Raw genomic sequence first — 27,236 nt, 5'->3', positions numbered from 1 at the left:
CGGTGGTTGTAGATGGTAATGCAGTTATTCCTGAGCAGCAGTCTTGGACAGGTGTTTCTGCTAATTGCAATTCTGACTGGGGTATTTAGCTGTGCAGGACTCATTAGTCCTTGCCAGTAGTCAATGTTCCTTTGGAAGTGTTGGTCCTCTGCCTGGCCTCTCCTGCTTGCTGCCAATTCAGCTAATATAAGTGTTTGCTTCATTTTTTTAGACACACTGCTGTGTGTTTATTTTCTGTGCTTATCTTGTTTCTATTTTGTTCCTGCTAGACTGTGCCTGATGTTTTTCTCAGTCTAGTTGGACTCGCTGGAGTCGCAGATATACTCTCCACATCTTTAGTTAGGTGGTGGAGTTTTTGTATTTCTCTGCTGTGGATATTTTGTAGTTTTTTATGCTGACCGCATAGTATCCTGTACTTTCCTATCTAGGTAAAAGTGGCCTCCTTTGCTTATCCCTGTTTTCTGTCTGCGTGTGTCTTTTCCTCTCCTACTCACAGTCATTATTTGTGGGGGGCTACCTATCCTTTGGGGATCTACTCTGAGGCAAGAGAGTTTTCCTATTTCCATCTTTAGGGATATTTAGTCCTTAGGCTGTGTCGAGGTGTCTAGGTCTGGTTAGGCACACCCCACGGCTACTTCTAGTTGCGGTGATAGGATCAGGGTTTGCGGTCAGTAAAGTTACCACTGCTCCAGCGAAGGTCATTTCATGCTGCTCCAAGGCCACCTGATCATAACAGCCCACATAATATATAACACAGCCCACGTAGTATATAACACAGCCCACGCAGTATATAACACAGCCCACATAGTATACAACACAGCGCACGCATTATATTACACTGCCCACGTAGTATATAGCAGCCACGCAGTATATAACACAGCCCAAGTACTATATAGCAGTGTGGGCACGTTTTCCCTGTTAAAAAAAAGAATTAAAATAAAAAATAGTTATATACTCACCCTCCGGCGTGTACCGAAGCTGTCCCAATGCACGCAATGCTGCCGCCAGCTTCCGTTCGCAGTGATGCATTGTGAAATTACTCAGATAACTTAGCGGTCTCGCCTGCCGGCCGCGACCAATCAGCGACGCGGGATTTCCGTTACAGACAGACAGACGGAAGTACCCCTTAGACGATCATATAGATAGATTATGGCTTACAGCCAATGAAAACCCAAAATGTCATTATCCCAGTAAATTAGAATACTTTATAACACCAGCTTGAAAAATGATTTTAAAATCTGCAATGTTGGCCTACTGAAATGTATGTTCAATAAATGCACTCAATACTTGGTCGGGGCTCCTTTTGCATCAATTACTGCATTAATGCGGCATGGCATGGAGGCGATCAGCCTGTGGCACTGCTGAGGTGTTATGGAAGCCCAGGTTGCTTTGATAGCAGCCTTCAGCTTGTCTGCATTGTTGGGTCTGGTGTCTCATCTTCCTCTTGACAATACCCCATAGATTCTCTATGTGGTTAAGGTCAGGTGAGTTTGCTGGCCAATCAAGCACAGTGATACTGTTGTTTTTAAACCAGGTATTGATACTTTTTGGCAGTGTGGACAGGTGCCAAGTCCTGCTGGAGAATGAAATTTCCATCTCCAAAAAGCTTGTCGGCAGAGGGAAGCATGAATTGCTCTAAAATTTCCAGGTACACGGCTGTGCTGACTTTGGCCTTGATAAAACACCGTGGACCTACACCAGCAGATGACATGGCTCCCCAAATCATCACTGATTGTGGAAATTTCACACTAGACCTCAAGCAGCTTGGATTGTGGCCTCTCCACTCTTCCTCCAGACTCTGGGACCTTGATTTCCAAATGAAATGCAAAATTTACATTCATCTGAAAACAACACCTTGGACCATTGAGCAACAGTCCAGTTCCTTTTCTCCTTGGCCCAGGTAAGACGCTTCTGGCGTTGTCTATTGGTCATGAGTGGCTTGACACAAGGAATGTGACACTTGTAGCCCATGTCCTGGATACGACTGTGTGTGGTGGGTCTTGAAGCCATGATTCCAGCATCAGTCCACTCCTTGTGAATCTCCCCAAAATTTTTAATGGTCTTTTCTTAACAATCCTGTCTAGGCTGCGGTTATCCCGGTTGCTTGTGCATCTTTTTCTACCACACTTTTTTTCTTCCACTCAACTTTCCATTCATATGCACAGCCAGCTTCTTTAGCAATGACCTTTTGTGGCTTAACCTCCTTGTGGAGTGTGTCAATGACTGCCTTCTGGACATTTGTCAAGTCAGCAGTCTTCCCCATGATTGTGGAGCCTACTGAAACAGACTAAGGGAACTTTTTAAACGCTTAGGAAGCCTTTGCAGTTGTTTTTTTGTTAATTATTCTAACTTATTGAGATAATGACTTTTGGGTTTTCATCAATGTTCATACATGCCGGTTATCAGTCTGGAGAGGACATCCAGTAACCAATCAGACCATGACCGTAGACTCCCAATTTGCCTAATTATGTCTATGCAGTGTATACTTCATGCTGCATTGAGTTAAATGTGCATACCATCATTAATGGAAGATCATGCTGCATAGTGTTCAGCCTGGTAACCCTGAAGTCACCTGCCGGAATGACCAGCTTTGTGTCGCAAAACGCAAAAATGCTAAGCATAGTTTGTAAAAGGGAGCGTTGTATTCTGCAATCAAATGCAAGATGATTCCTTACGGCATACTGATATAATGGGCTTCCAACAGTCCGACAAGGGACAAGAGCATGCTGGGAGGACATGATCTACATGAGCCTGGCTATCCTCTGTGAGCAGGTCATTGCTAATAGTCTTCTCACAGCCAACAGGGATTACTTCACTATTATCTGGGATATGTAAGTAGAGGGGAACCACTGACTGCAGCACAGAGTGGAACTAAATATTCGGTGATCAGATCTGTTAATTTAGAACTTTATGGTTGGACGAGCCCTTTAAATCAAATATTGTTGTTTTGTACAACCTTAACCTTACCTTACACTTACCAGTGATTATTGGCTGCACATAATGTTGACCTGAAGGAGTTAGTTAAGATGTAACTAGTGTAAATGGATCTGTCTTGTTTCTTGTTTTTGCAGTGACATATGGCATGGTGACTTCCAGTATGTTTTATTACACTAAAGTTATGACACAGCTTTTCCTGGATACGCCGGTGTCAAAAACTGAAAACACCAACTTCAAAACCCTGATGACCATGGGCGACTTCTGGAAGGTAAAGGAATGCATGGTCCATAGATGAGTGGTGTGAGTGCTGAGACATTGTCGGGGGCAGGTATGTTGGAGTGGTAAGGGGCTAATTGGGGTATGAGATTATGAGAAATGGTCTATAGAAAACTAATTGGTTCTGTAAACTGTGGGATAAGGTCTCTGCTATTAGGGAAATACATTAGATTGGCCATTGATGAGATTCTGTGCTAGGACAGAACCCTTTAACTTTAATGCCACATGGAAAAGAAGCTGTTTGCTCTTAACTACCAATTGGGTATCCCAAGCACAAAAAAATGTAATGCTACCCCTGTATAGCAGGGGTGGGCAATTTATTTTCCAAAGGGGCGACATGTAAGACTCTGACTGTTGAGGAGGACCAAAGCTATAGGCTGTAATTAATTCCACTCAGGTAATATCAACATATAATTATATTGTATTCATTATATCACTTTATATCAAGAACAATTAAATATGCTGACACCCCCCTATAATACCATATGAACCCACACACAGCCCCTACATATAGTAAACCGAAAATAAATGGACACTAGAGCTAATTACATAATATAAACCTTTATTATAAATAATTAAAAAACCACAATAAAAAAATGGTAGTAGATGCAACAGAAAAAAGTGATAGAGAACAACCTAGTACTGCATCAGAGAAACAGAAGACACAAATGGCACTGACAAAAGCCACAAGATAATAGAATACAACTTGTACAGAGAATTAATTAATTCTATCACAGAAAAATCATAATGGCCTGAATCATAAAACTAACGTGCGTATACACACAGGCTCAATATGTCAAACAAGTAATCAAGTCATAAAAAAGTGCCAAGTGCTAAAGTGCATTACAAAATATAGCCTAAAGACATGGCCACAGGCTCAAATTATCCTACACATGATCTCTTCAATTTAAAGTGCATAGTGCTTAAAGGGAACCTGTCACCCCGTTTTTTCAGATTGAGATAAAAATACTGTTAAATAGGGCCTGCGCTGTGCGTTACAATAGTGTATGTAGTGTACCCTGATTCCCCACCTATGCTGTGAAATACATTACCAAAGTTGCCGTTTTCGCCTGTCAATCAGGCTGGTCAGGTCGGGTGGGCGTGGTGACATCGCTGTTTCTTCCCCAGCTTTCCGTTGGTGGCGTAGTGGTGTGCGCATGTCCAAGTGCCGAATCCACTGCGCGCAGGTGAAGAAAAAGCGCGCGATCTGCGCTATTACCCTTGTCATCGGTGGGGGCGGCCATCTTCCTGAGGCCGCGCGTGCGCAGATGGAGTGTTCTGCTGCATGGGGCTTCAGGAAAATGGCCGCGGGATGCCGCGCGTGCGCAGATGGAGATCGCGGCGGCCATTTTCCCGAAGCCGAGATGCAAATAAATGCAATAACCCAACTGACCTATATGGCTAGTACTAATTAATAACCCATAAGTTGGGGATACACAGCCAATATGGTCTACTAGGGTGTAAGTGTTTTAAATATACATACAGAGATTATGCAGCACTATATGCAACCAGAGTAAAAGTACATAGGGCAAATTTGCGACATAGGAAAGAAGAAGAGTTGAGGGTAAATGGTAAATAGAGCCAGCCTGTACCTGAATGCGGAGAGTGGGACCCCAACGCGCGTTTCGCACACTTGCTTCCTCGGGGAAGCCCCCACATAGGCCCTTATATACAGTAAGTCAACAATATGTCCCAAAGTTGCAAAAAATGGCTCTTCCAAATACTATGTACAAATCAAAGGGGCTGTAATTATCCCACCACCTTTATGAAGCGGACCATAAATAAATAAAAAAAATATATTTATTAGAAAAATTAGTAAAATGTATAAAAAGGCCACATAGCCATATTTCACATAAACATACCCCAGGGGGGAATAACAACAGACCAAAGTTTACAAAATAATGCCAATGCAAATTGATGGAATCATATTCTCTTTACCCTAAGCAGATCACACAAGGGGTGTAATATGATTAAATTACATAATATAAATTGTCATGAGAAGAAAAAAAAACACACATATCTAAAGTGCGAGTAACGTTACCTATTTTCAGATAAAGTGAAGATAGTGCTCGTGGTTTTTTTGTTCTGGGATGATTACCTGAATTGATGCTCTGAGCCCATATTTAATAGTTTGTTGATAGGCACTTCTCATGGCAATTTATATTATGTAATTTAATCATATTACACCCCTTGTGTGATCTGCTTTGGGTAAAGATAATATGATTCCATAAATTTGCTTTGGTATTATTTTGTAAACTTTGGTCTGTTGTTATTCCCCCTGGGGTATGTTTATGTGTAATATGGATATGTGGCCTTTTTATAAATTTTACAATTTTTTTTAATAAATAATAATTACTGTCCCTTATATACAATATAAGGACCCCCAAATCAGTATGCAGTATGAGCCCCCTATATACAACGAGCCCCCACACAGTCCCTCTATATACAGTATGTGCCTCACTCAGTCCCCCTATATACAGTATGAGCCCTCATATAGCCTCCCTATATACAGCATGAGTCTCCACATAGCCACTTATATACAGTATTATCCCCCACAAAGCCCTCTGTATGTCATGTGAACACACACAGCCCATATTGTGTATCAGCCCTCATATAGCCCACTATATACAGTATGAGCCTGAAGTTAGCTCCTATATTTAATCTTTTATTTTTATATAGCGCTAGCATATTCCGCAGCGTTTTACAGGTTCCACATATTATCATCGCTGTGCCCGTTGGGGCTCACAATCTAAATTCCCTATCAGTATGTCTTTGGAATGTGGGAGGAAACCGGAGTGCCCGGAGGAAACCCATGCAAACACGGAGAGAACATACAAACTCTTTGCAGGTGTTGTCCTTGGTGGGGTTTGAACCCAGGACTCCAGCGCTGCAAGGCTGCAGTGCTATCCACTGCGCCACCGTATATTCAGTATGCGCACCCACATAGCCCCATATATACATTGTAAGCCCCAAATAATTTCATATATGCAGTGTGAGCCCCCACATAGCCCTCTTTATACAGTGTAAGCCCACACATATCTTCTCTATATTCAGTATGAGCCCTCACATAGCCCCCAATATACAGGCACACATCCCATACACATATATAGTCCCATACACATACTCTGTTCCGGTCTTTGGTGCACTGACTCTGCACGGCAGACATGATATAGTAACGTCTTCATGTCTGCTGTCTCAAGTCGCACACACTGACTGGTGGAAAAGATGGATGCAGATAATGGTGATATTGGGGCAGGGGAGGGCATGGTGTGGCCTGTGGGCCACTGTTTTCATCCCTACGGCTGTCTTGGTCTGGACTGGAAGAGTCAGGGGGCCGGATGTGGCATGCGGGCTGCACTTTGCCCAGCGTGGCTCAGTAATAATAATAATAATTTTTATTTATATAGCGCCAACATATTCCGCAGCGCTTTACAAATTATAGAGGGGACTTGTACAGACAATAGACATTACAGCATAACAGAAATACAGTTCAAAACAGATACCAGGAGGAGTGAGGGCCCTGCTCGCAAGCTTACAAACTATGGGGAGAGAGCGGCGGCTGTAACCACACCCCAGCACTGACTGACAGCTGACTCTGTACTGATGCTCTTCAAAGAGTGCTGTCAATCAAAGTGTCTGGACATGCTTACAGCCGCCCCTCACTACGTACTGAGTGGTGATTGTAGCCGTGTCTCTATAACTGAAAGTCAGAGGCTGTCGGAAGAAATAAAGTTCATTTCCTCCCAGTAGCCGGGATTTCAGTGCGGCGGCCACACAATTGTAGAACACTGTGTACCTGCGGATTAGCCCCATATCTGCAGGTTAATAGCGTTTACACATTGGGAATGTCATTATCTACATGCATCTTATATAAAGAAGTTCTCCAGGCTTGGGGCTCAAGTCTGCAGCAGTGTGCAGCGTGCGCACTGTCAGGATTCTCTGGGGCCAGCAGGTCATGTGACAGCGAGTATGCAGTTGTATACTTCCGCCCACATTTCGACTAAACTCTTTCAGCCTCGCTCGATACACTTGTATAGCTTGAAGCCTCACACGTCTAGTCGGTACATGACAGCATGTATCCAAATCACATACTTGCGGTCACACGCTCGCCTGCTCGTTCCTGGAGAATCATCACACTGTGCACTTTGAAGATTCAGAAGTCTGAAGTCACATAAAGTGACTACAGACTTTAACCCTAAGCGTGGACAACCCTTTTAACTTGTAATAAAAGCACTAGGTCCTCATGCACTTGTGGATCCATGCATTCTAGAAGTCGGAGCGTATGAGGCCCAATATCCTTCTCTATTCTTACCTGGGACTTACCGTTTAATTAAAATGTACACTTTGATTGGCAGATTTCTGCTGCACAGTAGTGTAGTGGGCACTGAAACTTTCGGCTGCGTTTGGCAGTGTAGTAGTCAGGCGGCGTGCTGTGTTCATCTATCTACACAGGTCAGGTACATGCCCCGCTGACAGCACTGCCCTTCTCACCACCCTTGGCCGTGCCCTTTGCATCGCCACCAGCACCACTCTCCGGATAACCCGCACTGCTGGAGCATTTCATTCCACTCTTTGTAGGTGTGAGGTAGGAGTGGAAAAAGTCCTGCAAGTTAAGAATGCCTTAAAAATCAGTATTTGGTGTGGTCACCTTTTACCTTCAAAACAGCACCAATTCATCTAGAGACACTTGCACACAGCTTTTGAAGGAACTTGGGAGGTTGTTCCGAGAATCTTGGAGAACTAACCACAGATCTGTGGATGTAGGCTTGTGTCACTCCTTTGCTCTGTGAGGGCTGTACCGTCACTTCCAGGAACACTTGTTCTTATTTCTGATGAAGATGGGCTGTAGAACTTTGGCTGTATGTTTGGGATCATTGTCCTGTTGCAGAATAAATTTGGAGCTAATCGGATGTCTCCCTGATGTAGAAGTATCTACCTCTGCATTGAGGACATCAAGAAATGGGCTACGTTGAGAACTGTAGACGCAGTAGTTGGCCAAAAACCTTAGTATATCAGATGACCTATGCATCAGGCCTACTTCCTTTCTAAATCAGTACATGTCCCACAGTCTCATCAGCTCACAACTAGCAGCAACCAGTGGGACCCATCCAGTGTCTACTGTTTGGAGAAGTCTGGGCAGAAGTGGTCCACATGGAAGGATTGTGGCTAAAGTCCATACCTTGGAAATGGGAGCAAGGCCAAGTGCGAAAACATAGGAATTAGGGTGCAGAAAATGGCACCAGGTGCTCTGGAGTGAGGAGTCAAAGTGTGAAATATTTGTCTGTAACAGAAGGTAGTTTGTTCACCGATGGGCTGGAGAGCGGTACAAAAATAAGTGTCTGCTGGCAACTGAAGGACGGTGGAGGTTTCTTGCAAGTTTGGGGCTGATGGAGAAAGCTGAGAAACACAGGCAGAGACTTATTTATTATGCAGTACCATCATCGAGGTGTTCATTGGATCCAGATTTGTTCTGCAGCAGGACCATGAACCCAAACAAAGAACTAAATTCAGTGTAACAGAGAACAAGGAGTCCCGGAAGTGATGATACCGGCCCCACAGAGCCCCGATCTCAATATCCCTGAGATGATTGCATGATTAGAAAGTTTTGCACGAAATCCACATAAATGCCGTGGTCAGTTCCCCAAGAGGTGAGGAACAACCTTCCTGTCCTAGTAGAAGCAGACATAGATATATATTAATCATATGAAACCTCTTTCCATATCCATCTGTTGGCTCAAGATATCTCGAGATGTATGGTGCAATATTAACAACTTTAAAAAAAACAAAACGTTATTTTGTGAGTCTGTCACATGATTTATATGCTATATGTGGCTGTGCCCACCCAGTGGTTGTGATGTGAGTTGCAGCCCGTCAAATGTCTTGTTTATGTGTTGCAATGTTGGATTGAATTTGTTTAGAAAGTGGAGTCCTTAACCAAAGCCAAGCAAAGGTAACTGTGTCCTAGTAACTAAGGAATTTCTCCCTCCTCACTGTCCTACATCAGACTGTAAGATAATTGTCTGCAGCAGGAGCCTCCCCCCTCTGCCCAATGTGCAAAATGATTGTTAAAGTGATGGTTTCTACAAGACTGTTTGTTTCAGAAATATGCAAGAAATCCTGCTGACTGACAAACAATGTGGGCAGGTGCATCCACCATGTACTTGTTTTACGGTTCTTAAATTAATTAAATTAATTAATTGATTATCAATGTAAAGGGAATTTTTCAGCTCTTTCATGCTGCCTGTGCGACAGACCACATGAAATCTAGACTTTACCTGTGCCATGACTCCTCTACCTTTGCCCGACTTATTTTTTAAGCTATGCTTTCCTGCAGTTTTTAGATTAGCGCCTAGCTCGCTGTGTTGAGTAGGTCTGTCTAGAATTCCTGCTAACCGTGGCTCTGGCAGCATGAAACAGCGGAGAGGTTCCCTTTATGTTTTTGACATCGCAGCTAAATATTCGAGATCTTAATCTCCACTTAATATGATTTTTATCCTTGCAGTTTGCTGAGGGGCCTCTAGTGGATGGCCTGTACTGGGACATGTGGTACAAGAACAGGACTATAGCAGAAAATCAAAGCTTCATCTACTACGAGAACCTGCTTCTTGGAGTACCTCGCCTACGTCAGCTGAAAGTGAAGAACGGCTCCTGTTCGGTTCCAGAAGACTTGAAGGATGAAATCACAGAGTGCTATGATATGTACTCTGTCAGTAATGAAGATACTGCCCCCTTTGGACTACGTAATGGAACTGCGTATGTGCCACTTTCAGTTATCAACATTTTTAACGAAATGCTAAAATCAAGCTGTTGTCACAAGGTGTAGTAGCCTTCCTGGATTGACTGCCATTAGGATTATATACTAGCATTGTGTAAAAATGACTTTGTACACAAATCACATGCATATTGTAAGCGGGCTCATGCTCTCAGTAATGGGAAACTGAAACAATTTTTCATTCCCGTATTTTTTCAGACTATAAGATGAACGTTTTAGCAAGAAAAACTTGTTAAAAGTGCGTGCGTCTTATAGTCCGCAGGCAGCTTGCTGTCATGAGTTAAAACATAGGCACCATGTCCTTCTTGATCACAGAGAAGTGCTCTTTTTCAATCCTGCGCCACACTGATCTATGTGATCGGTGCGGAGCAGGATGATATTGGGACCTGCACGTCCTGAGCAGGTGAAGGACTTTCCACCTGACTAGCTAATCTGTCATATGCCTGGGAGGAACTACAAGATGTGATAATGTATAGTGTGTCTGTTTATGTAGTGTTCATGGAACAGAGCTGAGTGTATGTCTATAAATGTGCATGTATAAGAGTTGTGTGTCTATATGTGCATGTACCAGAGCTGTGTGTGTAAATGTACATGTAGTAGATCTGTGTATGCATATAAATGCTGTGTCTGTATATGTATGTAGCAGAGCTGTGTGTTTATGTAAATGAGCATGTAGCAGAGCTGTGTGTATGTAAATGTGCATTTAGCAGAGCTGTGTGTATGTAAATGTGCATGTAGCAGAGCTGTGTGTATGTAAATGTGCATTTAGCAGAGCTGTGTGTATGTAAATGTGCATGTAGCAGAGCTGTGTGTATGTCTATAAATGTGCATGTATAAGAGTTGTGTGTCTATATGTGCATGTACCAGAGCTGTGTGTGTAAATGTACATGTAGTAGATCTGTGTACGCATATAAATGCTGTGTCTGTATATGTATGTAGCAGAGCTGTGTGTTTATGTAAATGAGCATGTAGCAGAGCTGTGTGTATGTAAATGTGCATTTAGCAGAGCTGTGTGTATGTAAATGTGCATGTAGCAGAGCTGTGTGTATGTAAATGTGCATGTAGCAGAGCTGTGTGTATGTAAATGTGCATTTAGCAGAGCTGTGTGTATGTAAATGTGCATGTAGCAGAGCTGTGTGTATGTCTATAAATGTGCATGTATAAGAGTTGTGTGTCTATATGTGCATGTACCAGAGCTGTGTGTGTAAATGTACATGTAGTAGATCTGTGTACGCATATAAATGCTGTGTCTGTATATGTATGTAGCAGAGCTGTGTGTTTATGTAAATGAGCATGTAGCAGAGCTGTGTGTATGTAAATGTGCATTTAGCAGAGCTGTGTGTATGTAAATGTGCATGTAGCAGAGCTGTGTGTATGTAAATGTGCATGTAGCAGAGCTGTGTGTATGTAAATGTGCATGTAGCAGAGCTGGGTGTATGTTAATGTGCATGTAGCAGAGCTGTGTGTATGTAAATGTGCATGTAGCAAAGCTGTGTGTGATTTTATGTGCATGTAGCAAAGCTGTGTGTACATAGAGAAGAGCTGTGTGTATGTAAATGTGCATGTAGCAGAGCTGTGTGTTTTCGTAAATGTGAATGTAGCAGAGCTGTGTGTATGTAAATGTGCATGTAGCAGAGCTGTGTGTATGTAAATGTGCATGTAGCAGAGCTGTGTGTATGTAAATGTGCATTTAGCAGAGCTGTGTGTATGTAAATGAGCATGTAGCAGAGCTGTGTGTATGTAAATGTGCATTTAGCAGAGCTGTGTGTATGTAAATGTGCATGTAGCAGAGCTGTGTGTATGTAAATGTGCATGTAGCAAAGCTGTGTGATTTTATGTGCATGTAGCAAAGCTGTGTGTGATTTTATGTGCATGTAGCAAAGCTGTGTGTACATAGAGAAGAGCTGTGTGTATGTAAATGTGCATGTAGCAGAGCTGTGTGTTTTCGTAAATGTGAATGTAGCAGAGCTGTGTGTATGTAAATGTGCATGTAGCAGAGCTGTGTGTATGTAAATGTGCATGTAGCAGAGCTGTGTGTATGTAAATGTGCATGTAGCAGAGCTGTGTGTATGTAAATGCATGTAGCAGAGCTGTGTGTATGTAAATGTGCATGTAGCGGAGCTGTGTGTATGTAAATGTGCTTGTAGCAGAGCTGTGTGTATGTAAATGTGCATGTAGTAGAGCTGTGTGCATGTAAATGTGCATGTAGCAGAGCTGTGTGTATGTAAATGTGCATGTAGCAGAGCTGTGTGTACATAGAGCAGAGCTGTGTGTACGTAAATGTGCATGTAGCAGAGCTGTGTGTATGTAAATGTGCATGTAGCAGAGCTGTGTGTACATAGAGCAGAGCTGTGTGTATGTAAATGTGCATGTAGCAGAGCTGTGTGTATGTAAATGTGCATGTAGCAGAGCTGTGTGTACATAGAGCAGAGCTGTGTGTATGTAAATGTGCATGTAGCAGAGCTGTGTGTATGTAAATGTGCATGTAGCAGAGCTGTGTGTATGTAAATGTGCATGTAGCAGAGCTGTGTGTACATAGAGCAGAGCTGTGTGTGATTTTATGTGCATGTAGCAGAGCTGTGTGTACATAGAGCAGAGCTGTGTGTATGTAAATGTGCATGTAGCAGAGCTGTGTGTATGTAAATGTGCATGTAGCAGAGCTGTGTGTACATAGAGCAGAGCTGTGTGTGATTTTATGTGCATGTAGCAGAGCTGTGTGTACATAGAGCAGAGCTGTGTGTATGTAAATGTGCATGTAGCAGAGCTGTGCGTGATTTTATGTGCATGTACCAGAGCTGTGTGTGTCTTAATATGCGTGAAGCAGAGCTGTGCATGTCTATATGTGCATATATAACAGAACTGTGTGCGTATAATACACGCTGCAGAGAAACACTAACAATACATTTATTAGAGGTCAGCCCTATTCTACCCTAGTTGAGTAATGGTAATGACGCCTCCACTTTACACAAGGGAAGTTTTAATTAATAGGAAAAATGTTTTTTATATTTCTTCTGTCTAAACCTTGGGTGCGTCTTATGGCTAGGTGTGTCTTATAGTCCAAAAATACGGTGGTTACTGATATTATATGAACGTGAAGGGGATCGATAAGTGAATTATAGTAGTTGCATCATACTGTCGGGACTATAATCTATGTGTAACCATATACCTATACAGGTGGACATACACCAAAGAAAGGGATTTAAATGGCAGAAGTCAGTGGGGCCTCATATCCTCATACAGCGGGGCCGGGTATTACTTAGATCTGTCAAGGAGCCGAGAAGAGGCTGCTGCTCAGATTGGGACCCTGAAGAGTAACCTGTGGCTGGACCGAGGCACCCGAGCAGTGTTTATGGACTTCACAATATATAATGCAAATATTAATCTCTTCTGCATTATCAGGTAGGTCACGAATGGAAACTTTAGCTTCTGTGCCCGCTGGCTTCATGGCATGAACCCCTAATGGAGGCATGATCGTGGTCGAACCCATTGACTTATAGTTAGGCTTGTTAGGTTTGAATATGAATTCCGGTATTTTTCATAATCAAGAACAACACTACATAGTCTGCCTGGTGGAAATAGCATAACACAAGTGTGCACATAGTCTTTTTTTTTTTTTTTACAGTGAAGAGCAAAAGGCTATCAATGTTTTGTACTTTTGACTTTCAGGCTCCATATCTCACCATCCACTACTGCTTTGATCGTGACACTACCATCATTTTATAGACCATCATCTTGGCCATCTCATATGTAAATTTGACTTGCACCTATTTAGTATATGCTTAGTTATGCAGATTCTTGTCATATCACTGCATTCTTATTGTTTTGCTCCTGGCGGTGGTTCTCACATTCACTAATAGCTCAGTGTGGTATTAGGCTGATTCCTAAGTCAAAGGTTATTGGTTCAAATCGAGGAGCAGCCATAAAGAAGATTTCTCAAGAAAAGAGAAACTGCATCATCCAGCTCATCGATAGCGATCTCTTGGCCAAGAGAATTGTCAAATTTCATTTCTGTCGACACATGTTTCAATCTGACCGAGAGTATGCCCAGAAGGATTCAGGCAATGTTGAAAACCAATGGAGGATTTACAAAATACTAACAAAATAATACAAATTATAATTTAGATCTTTAGGAGCAAAACCATAACAATGCAGTTACATGGCAATAATCTGCATAACTACGGTAATTATAGTTACAAGTCAAGTTTAAGTATGAGATATCCAAGATTGTCTATAAAATGATGGCAGTATCAAGTTTAACCCCTTTCTGACCTCGGACAGGATAGTACGTCCGAGGTCAGATACCCCGCTTTGATGCAGGGGTTCGGCGGTGAGCCCACATCAAAGCCGCAAGATGTGCCCGCAATAGCGACAGGTGGAATCGTGATCCACCCGCTGCTATTAACTAGTTAAATGCCACTGTCAAATGCTGACAGCGGCATTTAACCGGCGCTTCCGGCCATCGGGCCGGAAATAAGCGCATCGCCGACCTCCGTCACATGATCGGGGGTCAGCGATGCGTCTGCATAGGAACCGTAGAAGTCCTTGAGACCTCTATGGTTGCTGATGCCGGATTGCTATGCGCGCCACCCTGTTGTCAGCGCTCATAGCACACCTGCATTTCTGCTGCATAGCAGCGATCTGATGATCGCTCCCATGCAGCTGAGCCGATCAAGTTGTGCCAGCTTCAAGCTTCCCATGGAGGCTATTGAAGCATGGCAAAAGTAAAAAAAAAAAAAGTTAAAAAAAATGTGAAAAAAATATAAAAGTTTAAATCACCCCCCTTTTGCCCCATTCAAAATAAAACAATTAAAAAAATCAAACCTACACATATTTAGTATCGCCGCGATCAGAATCGCCCGATCTATCAATAAGAAAAAGGATTGACCTGATCGCTAAATGGCGTAGCAAGAAAAAAAATCGAAACGCCAGAATGACGTTTTTTTGGTTGCCGCGACTTTGCATTAAAATGCAATAAAGGGCGATCAAAAGAACGTATCTGCACAAAAGTGGTATCATTGTCAGCTTGGCACGCAAAAAATAAGCCCTCAACCGAACACAGATCACGAAAAATGGAGACGCTATGGGTATCGGAAAATGGCACAATTTTTTTACTTTTTTTTTTAGCAAACTTTGGGATTTTTTTTCACCACTTAGATAAAAGAGAACCTAGACATGTTTGATGTCTATGAACCCGTAATGACCTGGAGAATCATAATAGCAGGTCATTTTTTGCATTTAGTGAACCTAGTAAAAACAAAAAACAAGTGTGGGATTACACTTTTTTTTGCAATTTCACTGCACTTGGAATTTTTTTCCCGTTTTCTAGTACAAGACATGGTAAAACCAATGATGTCGTTCAAAAGTACAACTCGTTTCGCAAAAAATAAGCCCTCACATGGCCAAAAATAAAAAAGTTATGGCTCTGGATAGGAGGGGAGCGAAAAACTAACACGGAAAAACGGAAAATCCCAAGGTCATGAAGGGGTTAAAGCAAAAGTGGATAATGAGATATGGAGCCTTACCCTAATATTCTTCACTGTGTACATATATTGTAGTATATTCTGCTCTCTTATCTATTAACTTTATATGATGCTGGTTTTTTATTTTTTATTTATTTTTAGGCTGTTGGTAGAATTCCCAGCAACTGGAGGGCTAGTTACTTCCTGGCAGTTCCAGACGGTAAAGCTGATTCACTATGTCTCCACATTCGACTATTTCTTGGCTGCCTGTGAGATAGCATTCTGCATCTTCATCCTGTATTATATGGTGGAGGAATTCCTGGAGATCTATAATCACCGCCTGCACTATTTCCACAGCTTCTGGAATTGCCTGGATATTGTTATCATTGTGGTATGTAATGTATCTCAGGTCTCTTTCAGACGTCAGTGTGTCCGGTACGTGTGGTGACAGTTTTCACACTTACCAGAGACACTTATACACATAGACCAAAGTGCACATGTCAGTATGTTTCCTTAGACCATGTGTCTGTGGGCAAAATACGCTGACGTGCCTGCTTTTTACCAGCAGCACGGGCCGCAAAACGTACCACACATGTGCACACAGATGATACTTAGAGATGTCATCAGTGTGACGCACATCGGCACCTGAAAAGCAACGGTATAGTTACCGCTGATCCCCGACGCCGGGTGATGAAGGCGGCCTTCATCATTCTCTTTTGCTCTGCCGGCGATCAGCACCAGCAGGGGAGAATGATGAGAGTTATATTCAACTGATAACAGCGAGAGCAGGTGGCGGCTGATGGGACTACTCCCATCACCCTACACCTGCTGCCACTAATAACAGTGACAGCAGGCGGTTGCTGATTGGAGTATTCATCACCTGCCTCCTGCGATATAAATAAATGAAAAAAAGGCGTGTGTTCCCCTGAATTTTTGATAACCAACCAGGTAAAACTGACAGCTGGGGGCTGCATCCCTCAGCTGTCAGCGTTATCAAGGCTGGTTATCAAGAATACAGGGGATCCAACACTGTTTTTGTAAATTATTTAAATAAATAATTTTACAAAAAAAATGTGGGGTCCCCCCATTTTTGAAAACCAGTCAAGCTAAAGCTGACTTCTGAGGACTGGAATTCTCAGGCTGGTAAGGGGCCATGGAAATTGCCCCCCCCACCAACCTAAAAATAGCAGCCCATAGCTGTCCCAGAAAAGGCACATCTATTAGGTGCGCCAATTCTTGTGCTTTGTCTGGCTCTTCCCACATGCCCTGTAGCGGTGGCAAGTGGGGTTCATATTTGTGGGATTGATATCACCTTTGTATTGTCAGGTGACATCACGCCCACAGCTCAGTAATGGAGAGGCGTCTGTAAGACTCCTATCCATTACTAATACTATAGTTATATGGTAAATAAAGACACAGCCAGAATAAAGTCTTTTATTTGAAATAAAACAAAACACAATTTTCCATTTTATTTAAAAATAACAAGCACAGTTATATTCCTCTAACTCATAATTCCACTGAATCTCTCGTCTCCTGTAATAAAAGAAAAATAAAAAAAACAGTAATATCCCTCATCTGTCCGTCGTTGTGTCCCCCGCCGTAATCTTTATTTGGGTGATAAATAGTTTTCAACCTGGACGGTGCCAAGATGCGACCATCCAGGCTGAGAACCACTTGTGAATGAGCTGCTACGAGCGTAGCATTAGTGACCAGCGGTAATTTCATCAAGGTTACTGCCGGTCACTGAGGCAGCGTTCCCAGCCTGGCTGAACAGTGGTGACCTCAGCACCGTGAGAATTTCTCACTGTTATCTGAGGTGAAGTCACTGACCTTGAACTGCGGTGACCTTATCATTGACTTTTCCCTACGGTGCTGAGATCACAGCAGTTCAACCCAGCTGGGAACTCAGTGACTCACGGTAACCTTGATGATGTCACCGCCAGTCACTGATGCTGCGCTGGCCATAGCTCATTCATCAGTGGTTCTCAGCCTGGACAGTCACATTTTGGCCCCGTCCAGGTTGAAAACTATTTATCCCCCAGACATGAATTATGGTGTGGGACAGAATGACAGACAGGTGAGGGATATTGTTGTTTTTTCACTTTTCTTTTATTTTAAGAGACGAGGGATTCAATGGAATTAGGCGTTAGATGAGTATAACTGTGTTTGTTATTTTTAAATAAAAATGGAAAACTGTTTTGTTTTATTTCTCATTAAGGACTTTATACTTGCTCTGTCTTTATTTACCATATAACTATAGGATTAATAATGGAGAGGTGTCTAATAGGGCTTGATGTCACCTGATAATGCAAAGGTGACATCAACCCCACAAATATACAAATACGAACCCCAATTGCCACCGCTACAGAGCAAGTGGGAAGAGCCAGGAAAAGTTCCAGAATTGGCCCATCTAATAGATGTACAGTTTCTGGACAGCTGTGGGCTGCTATTTTTAGACTGGTCCGGGTAAGTATCAATGGCCCCTTACCAGCCTGAAAATAACAGCCCCCAGCTGTCAGCTTTAGCTTGGCTGGTTTTCAAGAATGGGGGGGGGACCCTACGCCGTTTTTTTTGAAGTATTTAATTGAAAAAAAACATGCTTGGTGACCCCTTTATTCTTGGTAACCAACCTTGCTAATGCTGACAGCTGAGTGATGCAACCCTCAGTTGTCAGTTTTGCCTGTTTATCAAAAATACAGGGGAACCCACACCGTTTTTGTTTTCATTTATTTATAGCGCAAGCGGCGGGTGATGAATACTTCCATCGGTTGCTGCCTGCTCTCGCTGTTATTAGTGGCAGCAGGCATAGGCTGATGGGAGTAATAATCCCATCAGTCGCCACCTGCCCTCATTGTTATCACTTGAATACAACTTTCATCATTCTCCCCTGCTTGCTCTGATCGCCGGCAGAGCAGCGGGAAAATGATGTGAGTCGTCTTCAGCACCTGGCACCGGGGGAAAACAGTAATAACTCTACCGCTGTTTCTCAGGCGCCGGTACGTGTGCTACTGATGCAGCACACGGTTGCCACATGTGTGCCACAAGTATGACACACATGAACACATATATCTCTGGTACCGGAAATATCAGGACGTGTAAACCCAGCCTCAGGCAGTACTTCTGTAATTTACAACTGAGCAGGCTTGCGTTGCATTACTAGTTTCCATTTGTGATGTCTGGGACATAACTGACAGGCTGTAGATCTCCATAGAGAGCAGATATATATGATATGTTGTGCATTTGGCCAAAGGTATTTATAATTTTTTTCTAGTCCTAGACTAACCCTGTCTTTTCCCCAAGACTACAACCTTGTGCAGTTTTAGAAATACAGGATGAATTGGGCATTTATAGAGTTTTTACTATAAAACTGGCTGCAGCAGGAGCCTCCCCCCATTGCTTTGTCTACAGTAAGACAAAAAAAAAAATGAAAATGGAACAAGGCAGAAGATTAACCGCTGTGATCTCTGCAGGATTTCGACAAGACTGATAGCTTGCCAAGAAGAAAATCTCACAGACTAATAAACAGTATTTGGCAAGGTTATCTTCTGCTACTTTCCTCATTTATTTCTAGGTTTAGTATTTTTAGGATGGTCATAGACAATAATATTTTTATTGGTAATGGCAGTTGATAACGTCTGAGGGAAACTTGTTTGGACAAGATGGGTTTTCATGTTTAATCTGTTCTGAGAGCCAATTATTTTCCCTGTTTTACTGAAATAACATTACCCATAATTGACCAGTCATGAAAGTATTTGGAGAACCCCTTGTAATTTTCTGTACCCGTGACCTCCTTGTGTAACAGAACCTTCAGAAATGGTTGATCCTTTTTATGATTGCTCATATTGTTTGTGCAGCTCTCTGTGGTGGCGATGGGCTTCAATCTGTGCAGAATGTCAATGGAAGGACCTCTGAGCAAGCTCCTAGCGGACATGAACTTATTCCACAACCTGGAATCTCTAGCTTACTGGCAGAACCAGTTTAATAACGTGGCTGCAGTCACTGTATTCTTCGCTTGGGTTAAGGTAACAGTTCCCATTATACTCTATTATTAGGTGGCTTTTAGCTGCAGCAGTCCTGTGGCTCTGCGGTCTTTCTGCTATTCCTTGGCATAATCAAGTCTGGTTAACCTACAAGATCACGCAGCTATTAAGATAGACTGTGATCGATCATAATGGCCACACTTTTTTGCAGGTGAAACGGCTGTTGCACTGCAAGAAATACATGTATACCCCTGCCTAAACATTTTGAAGCCTCCACAGTTTGCCACTGAACATAACTGTTTAGCATAATGTCCCATCAGATGGCCGTATAAATTGGACCAAGATCAGAATGCAGTGCACGGACTAGCCGGTGGCTTTCCCAACCCAAGCGTGACAGCTGCATAGAAGAAAATGAAGCTGTCACGTTTGAGTCAGGAGAGCCGCACCAGACCATGCACTGCATTCCGATCTTTGTCCGATGTACAGTGGGTGCGGAAAGTATTCAGACCCCTTTAAATTTTTCACTCTTTGTTTCATTGCAGCCATTTGGTAAATTCAAAAAAGTTCATTTTTTTCTCATTAATGTACACTCTGCACCCCATCTTGACTGAAAAAAAACAGAAATGTAGTAATTTCTGCAAATTTATTAAAAAAGAAAAACTAAAATATCACATGGTCACAAGTATTCAGACCCTTTGCTCAGTATTGAGTAGAAGCACCCTTTTGAGCTAGTACAGCCATGAGTCTTCTTGGGAATGATGCAACAAGTTTTTCTCCCCTGTATTTGGGATCCTCTGCCATTCTTCCTTGCAGATCCTCTCCAGTTCCATCAGGTTGGATGGTGAACGTTGGTGGACAGCCATTTTCAGGTCTCTCCAGAGATACTCAATTGGGTTTAGGTCAGGGCTTTGGCTGGGCCAGTCAATAATGGTCACAGAGTTGTTCTGAAGCCGCTCCTTTGTTATTTTAGCTGTGTGCTTAGGGTCATTGTCTTGTTGGAAGGTGAACCTTCTGCCAAGTCTCAGGTCCAGAGCACTCGGGAAGAGGTTTTCATCCAGGATATCTCTGTAATTGGCCGCATTCATGTTTCCTTCAATGACAACTAGTCGTACTGTCCCTGCAGTTGAAAGACACCCCCATAGCATGATGCTGCCACCACCATGTTTCACTGTTGAGATTGTATTGGGTAGGTGATGAGCAGTGCCTGCGGGCTTTCATATGTCTTGCACTGAAGAGAGTATTCAGTCGGGCCACTCTGCCATAAAGGCCCGACTGGTGGAGGGCTTCAGTAATAGTTGACTTTGTGGAACTTTCTCCCACCTCCCTACTGCATGTCTGGAGCTCATCCTTCTTTACCTCTCTTACCAAGGCTCTTCTCCCACGATTGCTCAGTTTGGCTGGACGGCCAGTTCTAGGAAGAATTCTGGTGGTCCCAAACTTCTTCCATTTAAGAATTATGGAGGCCACTGTGCTCTTAGGCCCTTGAGTACTGCAGAAATTCTTTTGTAACCTTCTCATTTGGTCTGACATACACTGTGAGCTGTGAGGTCTTATATAGACAGGTGTGTGCCTTTCCAAATCAAGTCCTATCAGTTTAATTAAACACAGCTGGACTCTAATGAAGGAGTAGAACCATCTCAAGGAGGATCACAAGGAAATGGACAGCATGTAACTTAAATATGAGTGTCTGAGCAAAGGGTCTGAATACTTATGGCCATGTGATATTTCAGTTTTTCTTTTTATTAAATTTGCAAAAATTTCTACATTTCTGTTTTTTTCAGTCAAGATTGGGTGCAGAGTGTACATTAATGAGAAAAAAATGAAGTTTTTTGAATTTACCAAATGGCTGCAATGATACAAAGAGTGAAATATGTAAAGGGGTCTGAATACTTCCCGTACCCACTGTATATGTCTATCTGACTGCACCCTTATGGAATGTAATTGTATCTATACTGACACTTTGTAATTTTCTTTCCAAAAGCTCTTTAAGTTTGTGAACTTCAACAGAACTATGACTCAGTTGTCAACCACCATGTCTCGCTGTGCAAAGGACATTCTAGGCTTCTCCATCATGTTTTTCATCATATTCCTTGCATACGCCCAGTTTGCCTACCTTGTGTTTGGCACCCAGGTTGACGACTTCAGTAGCTTTCAAGACTGCATGTAAGTAGTTATTCCTATGCAATTTGTATTCAGAGTTTAGTTATAAATATTTGAGGTCCAGATTTTTTATCTGAAATGGTGAAGTATCTTATAACGAGTACTTTATACAGTCATGGCTACAAGTTATAGCACCCTTGAAACTCCATCTCCAGAGATCTTGATGTTTCTTTGTCCACGGTGCACAACTTAATGATGAAGTTTACAACCCATGGCACTGTAGCTAATCTCCCTAGATGTGGATGTCAGAGAAAAATCGATGAAAGGTTGCAAAAGAAGGATAGACTGGATGATGAATAAGCAGCTTCAATAAAGTTCCAAAAAAATTCAAGCTGTCTTGCAGGCTCAGGGTGCATCAGTGTCAGTGGGAACAATACCGTCGACATTTGAATGAAATGAAACGCTACTGCAGAAAACCCAGGAAGACCCCACTGCTGACACAGAGACATAAAGCTAGACTGCAGTTTTCCAAAAGGTATGTGAGTAAGCCAAAATCCTTTTGGGAAAGCGTCTTGTGGACAGATGAGACCAAGGTAGAGCTTTTTGGTAAAGCGCATCATTCTACTGTTTGCTGAAAATAGAATGAGGCCTACAAAGAAAAGAACACCATACCTACAGTCAAATATGGTGGAGGTTCAAAGATGTTTTGGGGTTGTTTTGCTGGCACTGGGTGCCTTTTACTGTTTGCAAAGCATCATGAAATTTAAAGATTACCAAAGGATTTTGGGTCAATGTAATGCTCAATGTCAGAAAGTTGAGTTTGCGTCCTATGTCATAGGTCTTTCAGCAGGAGAATGACCTCAAATATACTTAAAGAAGCACCCAGAAATGATGGAAAACAAAGCACTGGAGAGTTCTGAAGTGACCAGCAATGAGTTTGGATTTAAATTCCATTGAACACCTGTGAATAGATCTTAAAATTACAGTTGAGAGAAGGCACCCTTCAAATATGAGAGACCTGGAACAATTTACAAAAGAAGAGTGGGCCAAAATTCCAGTTGAGAGGTGTAAGAAGCTTGTTGATGGTTATAGGAAGCAATTGAATGCAGCAATTTATTGCAAAGGGTGTGCAACCAATTAAGTTGAGGGTGCTAACAATTTTGTCTGGACCATTTTTGGGGTTTTGTGTGAAGTTATGTCCAATTTTCCTTTTTTTTTCTCTTTTCTCTATTGTCACCACCGGACCACCTACTGTTCACTCAAGTGTCATGATTCCATCCTATTCGGTGTTCATTATATCAGCATTTTCTACTGTGCTCTTCTGTCTGGTACCAAATAGAAATTTCATGCATCATTTTCAAAAGTCAAAGACTTTCAAAGCAAGAATGCTGTGGACCCCCTTATAACCCAGGAAAACCGTGTGAACAGGGTCTTCAGATATCTCAGTCCAAGTTTTGAAGCCCTTAAAACGGTGTCCTAAGACTAGAGCCCCACGTTAGATGGCTGTTGGGAAACGACGGTTATTCCGATCATTCGTCCCCGGCAATCATCTTCTCCATCTCTCACATACATAGGAGCGCTCTCGGTCTGCCAAGTGCTCCTGTGTTCTCTGTGTTCCAGACATTGCTACTGGCAGCTTATCTAAGAAGCAAAAAAAGATTCGCCAGTCTGAAATCAGACATGGCAGATCCTTTACTTCCCCAATGATCATCGGTCCGATGCCCCATATACAGTACACTGTCGCCCAAACCCATCATTATCAGTAGGTTTGGCTGCCATTAGTCTGTGTATGTGAGGGCTCCGCTATCTGGACTTCTTGTAGACTGGGGCAATTTCTTTATCGTTGTTCAGTAACCAACCATGAAACATGAGCTGTAAAGTGACTTTTACCTGGAGAACCTGATCTAATTGAGCTCTATTGACTTTTTCTTTTAGTTTTACTCAGTTTCGTATTCTTTTGGGAGATTTCAACTTCACTGAGATTGAGGAAGCAAATCGAATCTTGGGGCCCATTTATTTTACATCTTTTGTGTTCTTTATGTTCTTCATCCTTTTGGTACGTGATTTATATTATTTGTTACATTTCCCATCTAGTCGCATCTTTTTTTTTTTTTTACATTAGTTCATTATTTTTTGTGGATGTTATCAGTCCGTTTATTCTGCTATTTAATCTGCGACCAATGTAAGGTCATTATGATCATACTTTAATCGTAAGCTTCTGTATACTGGTTTGGCAGCTATATTTTATGACATCGGTGTCAGGCTTTGTTCAGACAAGTGTATTCGACGGACTTGTCGAGTAAAAATCAGACCAATGTAATTCAATGGGGTTGTCCAGATGACCATTTCCTCGCATGAAGTGAGTGTCCGTGTGACCAAAAAAGTCGCAGCACTCAATATTCTCGTTACAATTTTATGGTTGGGCAAAAGCATCCCATATGGATCATCGGTAAAGCATCCAATTTTTGGGGATATATCGACATTATTAACCTGGAAAACTGTACTTTATCACAAATATTTTAAAATATTGATGTATAAAAATGTGCGGCACACACACGAGAAATACGGACGCGCTGATAACGCATGCATGACAATAGTGATGAAAATCATCCCCAAGTTTTCTCGATGGAAATCGGACAATTTTTTTCTACACTTTCCTGACCTTGGCCTTTAAGTCATTCAAAAAAGATTTTGTTATGGGTGGTCTTCCTTGACCATTAAAACGGATGAAAAGTACAATTTTTCAATTCCTATGTTACTTGTTATCAATAGTGATGAGCAAACTTTGTGGGATAAGGTGTTTTCCCGAGCATGCCCGTGTGCTATCCGAGTGACATCGGCATTCTTGAAAAATACCCTTGAGTCCCTGCGCCTGTATATCTCGTCACTGTTCGACAGCCGCAATATATGCCGGGATTACCTGTTTGTTAGACAATCTTTGCAGGTGTTGAAGCTTTCAAACAGCCGCGAGATGTACAGCCGCGGGGACTCGAACATATTATTCGAGCGCGCCGAAGATACTCGGTTAGCACACGAGCATGCTCAGATAGCATCTTATGCCAGCATGTTCGCTCATCACTAGTTCACAAGTGTAAAGATGAAATGACTGAGGCCCACAAATGCTTCTTCACATTTGGGGACGGACATTGTCGCATCTGCAGATTGCTTGTTAGGCGCAGAATCCAGGATACTAGCATTAGTCTGTGACTCTACGTCTGGAAAAATGTGCGTTTGTGTTATTAATCACTGTTTGTATACTTAACAGAACATGTTTTTGGCCATCATCAGTGACACCTATTCAGAAGTGAAAACTGACATGGCTCAGCAAAAGAGTGAAATGGAACTGGCCGATCTTATTAAAAAGGTAAAGTTTCTAATGTTCTCATTTACTGTAATAACGGGTAGAAGGAGTCGGTGCGGTATTAGCGACTCATGTGTTAGGGCTCATGAAGACGTCCGAACATGGGACCGCTATTGCATGTGCCGGCCGCGGCTCTCCACCTACATAAATATATATAGTCGTCACACTCGGATCTAGAGAACCGTTCCCTGTCCATGTATTGTGGCATGAGTGTTATGATCCGGTGACCTTGGAGCTGCATGAGAACTTTCACTGGAGAAAGTGGCCACTATACTGATCGCAACCCTGAACTTAACACCGCAACTAGAAGTAGCTGTGGAGTGTACCTAACACACCTAGACACTTCGTCACAGCCGGAGGACTAAATTCCCCTAAAGATGGAAATCGGAATACTATCTTGCCTCAGAGAAAATCCCCAAAGGATAGACAGCCCCCCACAAATATTGGCGGTGAGTCGGAGAGGAAAAAACATACACAGCCAGAAAAAACAGGATTTAGCACAGGAGGCCACTCTAGCTAGATAGGACAGGATAGGACAGAGTTCTGTGCGGTCAGTATTAAAACCCTTCAAAAAATCCACAGCAAGATATACAAAAACTTCCTACATCTAATAAAAGATGTAGGAGCGTATATCTGCAACTCCAGTGAATCCTACAAACAGAGCAGGAATAAACTGAAACAAGCACACAGCAGTGTGCCACAGATACAAAAACAAAACACTTATCTTTGCTGAATTTGTCAGCTAAGCAGGTGAGGCCAGGCAGAGAACCAATACTTCCAAAGAAACATTGACAACTAATGAATCCAGCACACCTAAATATCCCAGTCAGAATTGTAATTATCCGATACACCTGGCCAGGACTGAGAGTCAGAGACAACTGCATTCCCACCAACAACCACTGGAGGGAACCCAAGAGCAGAATTCACAACACATGAGATCAGACCAAGCTCCACTAATGTCTGCATGAGCCCTTAATCAGATTGGGCACTTAAATAAAAAAAATGACCCGCACCCCCAAATAGAATAATTCAAGTGTGAACAGGTACGAGCCATAATGACTATTTTTCAACATATTTTTTTAGCTATTTTCTATAGCAGTAATGCAGTTCTCATTTCATATACTCAACGTTTGCATATTTTAGCATTTCAGAGTACAGCTGTGTTTTCTTGGTTATATTGAATAGTCGTGACTGCTTGCACCTGTTTGCAGCATTGTAACACTATTAACCTGCAGATATAGAGTTAATATGTTAATATCACAACATGCAACACTTGACACATCGGTCTCCTGCTCTTTTCTAGCTTTAGTAGCTTTACTGACCAGGTTTAAATACAGTAAAGATTTGGGGCAACCTCTAAAATGACAACTTTGGTCAGTTAAGACCCTATTAACAGAATGGAAGAATTATCTCTATAAGGTTCCAGAATCTCCCCATTATCTCCCACTAGCCATGGGAACGCTCACCAGAACTTTGCAGCCCTGTAGCCGTATATGAGATTGTTGAATTCTGGTCCGGAGTCCAACAGCCAGTCCATAGAACTATGATATGCAAATGTGTGAAACTGGCCATAATGGTATAATCACATGTGGCACTAAATGGGGTATATTACATGTACTTATTAATTACAGGGTTGCAGTAAAGCAATGGTGAAGCTGAAGCTCAAGAAAACTGCAGTGGATGATATATCCGAAAGCCTCCGACAAGGAGGGGGGAAACTTAATTTTGATGAACTACGCCAAGACTTGAAAGGGTGAGATTATTATAATTATTTTCAACCCTATTATAACTTAATATCGCATATTTATGCTGTAGTCCCTGGAGGAATACTGTGTTATATTGGGATATTTTATTTATTATTTTATTGGAATTTTTTTTAGTTGGTAAAAATTGAGATGTTCAAAAACTTTTAGAGCAGACACATCTGTCATTATTCCTTAAAGTGTAATATTAAAAATAGCAGCCTAAAATGTGTCCTTTCTCAGGGCAGAAATAGCCAACGTCCACCTATAAATAAATGCATCTGGATCCTATTCCCACCAGCTTTTTTTTGACACTTCACTCATCACAACTGTTGTGCTTGGACACATGACAAGTGTGTGAAGGTTTCTGCAATGTCCAATTCATATATATGGCAAATTCTAGAACTAAGAATGCAGCTTCTGTGGACAGTACAATATCAATACACAAAAACCACAAAAATTACTATGGCTCAAGGAATGCAAAATATACCAATTTTGTTCACAAAATAAACATATAAAATGATGACACCTGAGTACCTCACAACACAACTATGAATCACCAAGGCTAAGGCATACTTGACAATCAATGCTGAACCGCACTCCTAATGA

The 27,236-nt window shown here is 42.2% G+C and overlaps 1 protein-coding gene across 2 annotated transcripts in view; it reads left to right on the top strand.

The window, feature by feature from the left end:
* The window catches only part of PKD2 (polycystin 2, transient receptor potential cation channel), a 68,934-nt gene that overhangs the window by 10,322 nt on the left and 31,376 nt on the right, over positions 1-27,236 (top strand). For both annotated transcript variants that reach the window (XM_069743452.1, XM_069743450.1), the window contains exons 3-11: positions 3,072-3,205; positions 9,716-9,966; positions 13,160-13,384; positions 15,607-15,835; positions 19,299-19,466; positions 21,406-21,587; positions 23,460-23,580; positions 24,790-24,888; positions 26,517-26,638. In XM_069743452.1, the coding sequence (XP_069599553.1) occupies positions 3,072-3,205; positions 9,716-9,966; positions 13,160-13,384; positions 15,607-15,835; positions 19,299-19,466; positions 21,406-21,587; positions 23,460-23,580; positions 24,790-24,888; positions 26,517-26,638 (1,531 nt within the window). The remainder of the gene's footprint in view (positions 1-3,071; positions 3,206-9,715; positions 9,967-13,159; positions 13,385-15,606; positions 15,836-19,298; positions 19,467-21,405; positions 21,588-23,459; positions 23,581-24,789; positions 24,889-26,516; positions 26,639-27,236) is intronic.

This window comes from Ranitomeya imitator, chromosome 1 (genome assembly GCF_032444005.1).
Source record: "Ranitomeya imitator isolate aRanImi1 chromosome 1, aRanImi1.pri, whole genome shotgun sequence".
Taxonomy (NCBI): Eukaryota; Metazoa; Chordata; class Amphibia; order Anura; family Dendrobatidae; genus Ranitomeya; species Ranitomeya imitator.
The sequence above is the reverse complement of the archived record's forward strand: the minus strand, read 5'-3'. Positions and strand labels throughout refer to the sequence as shown.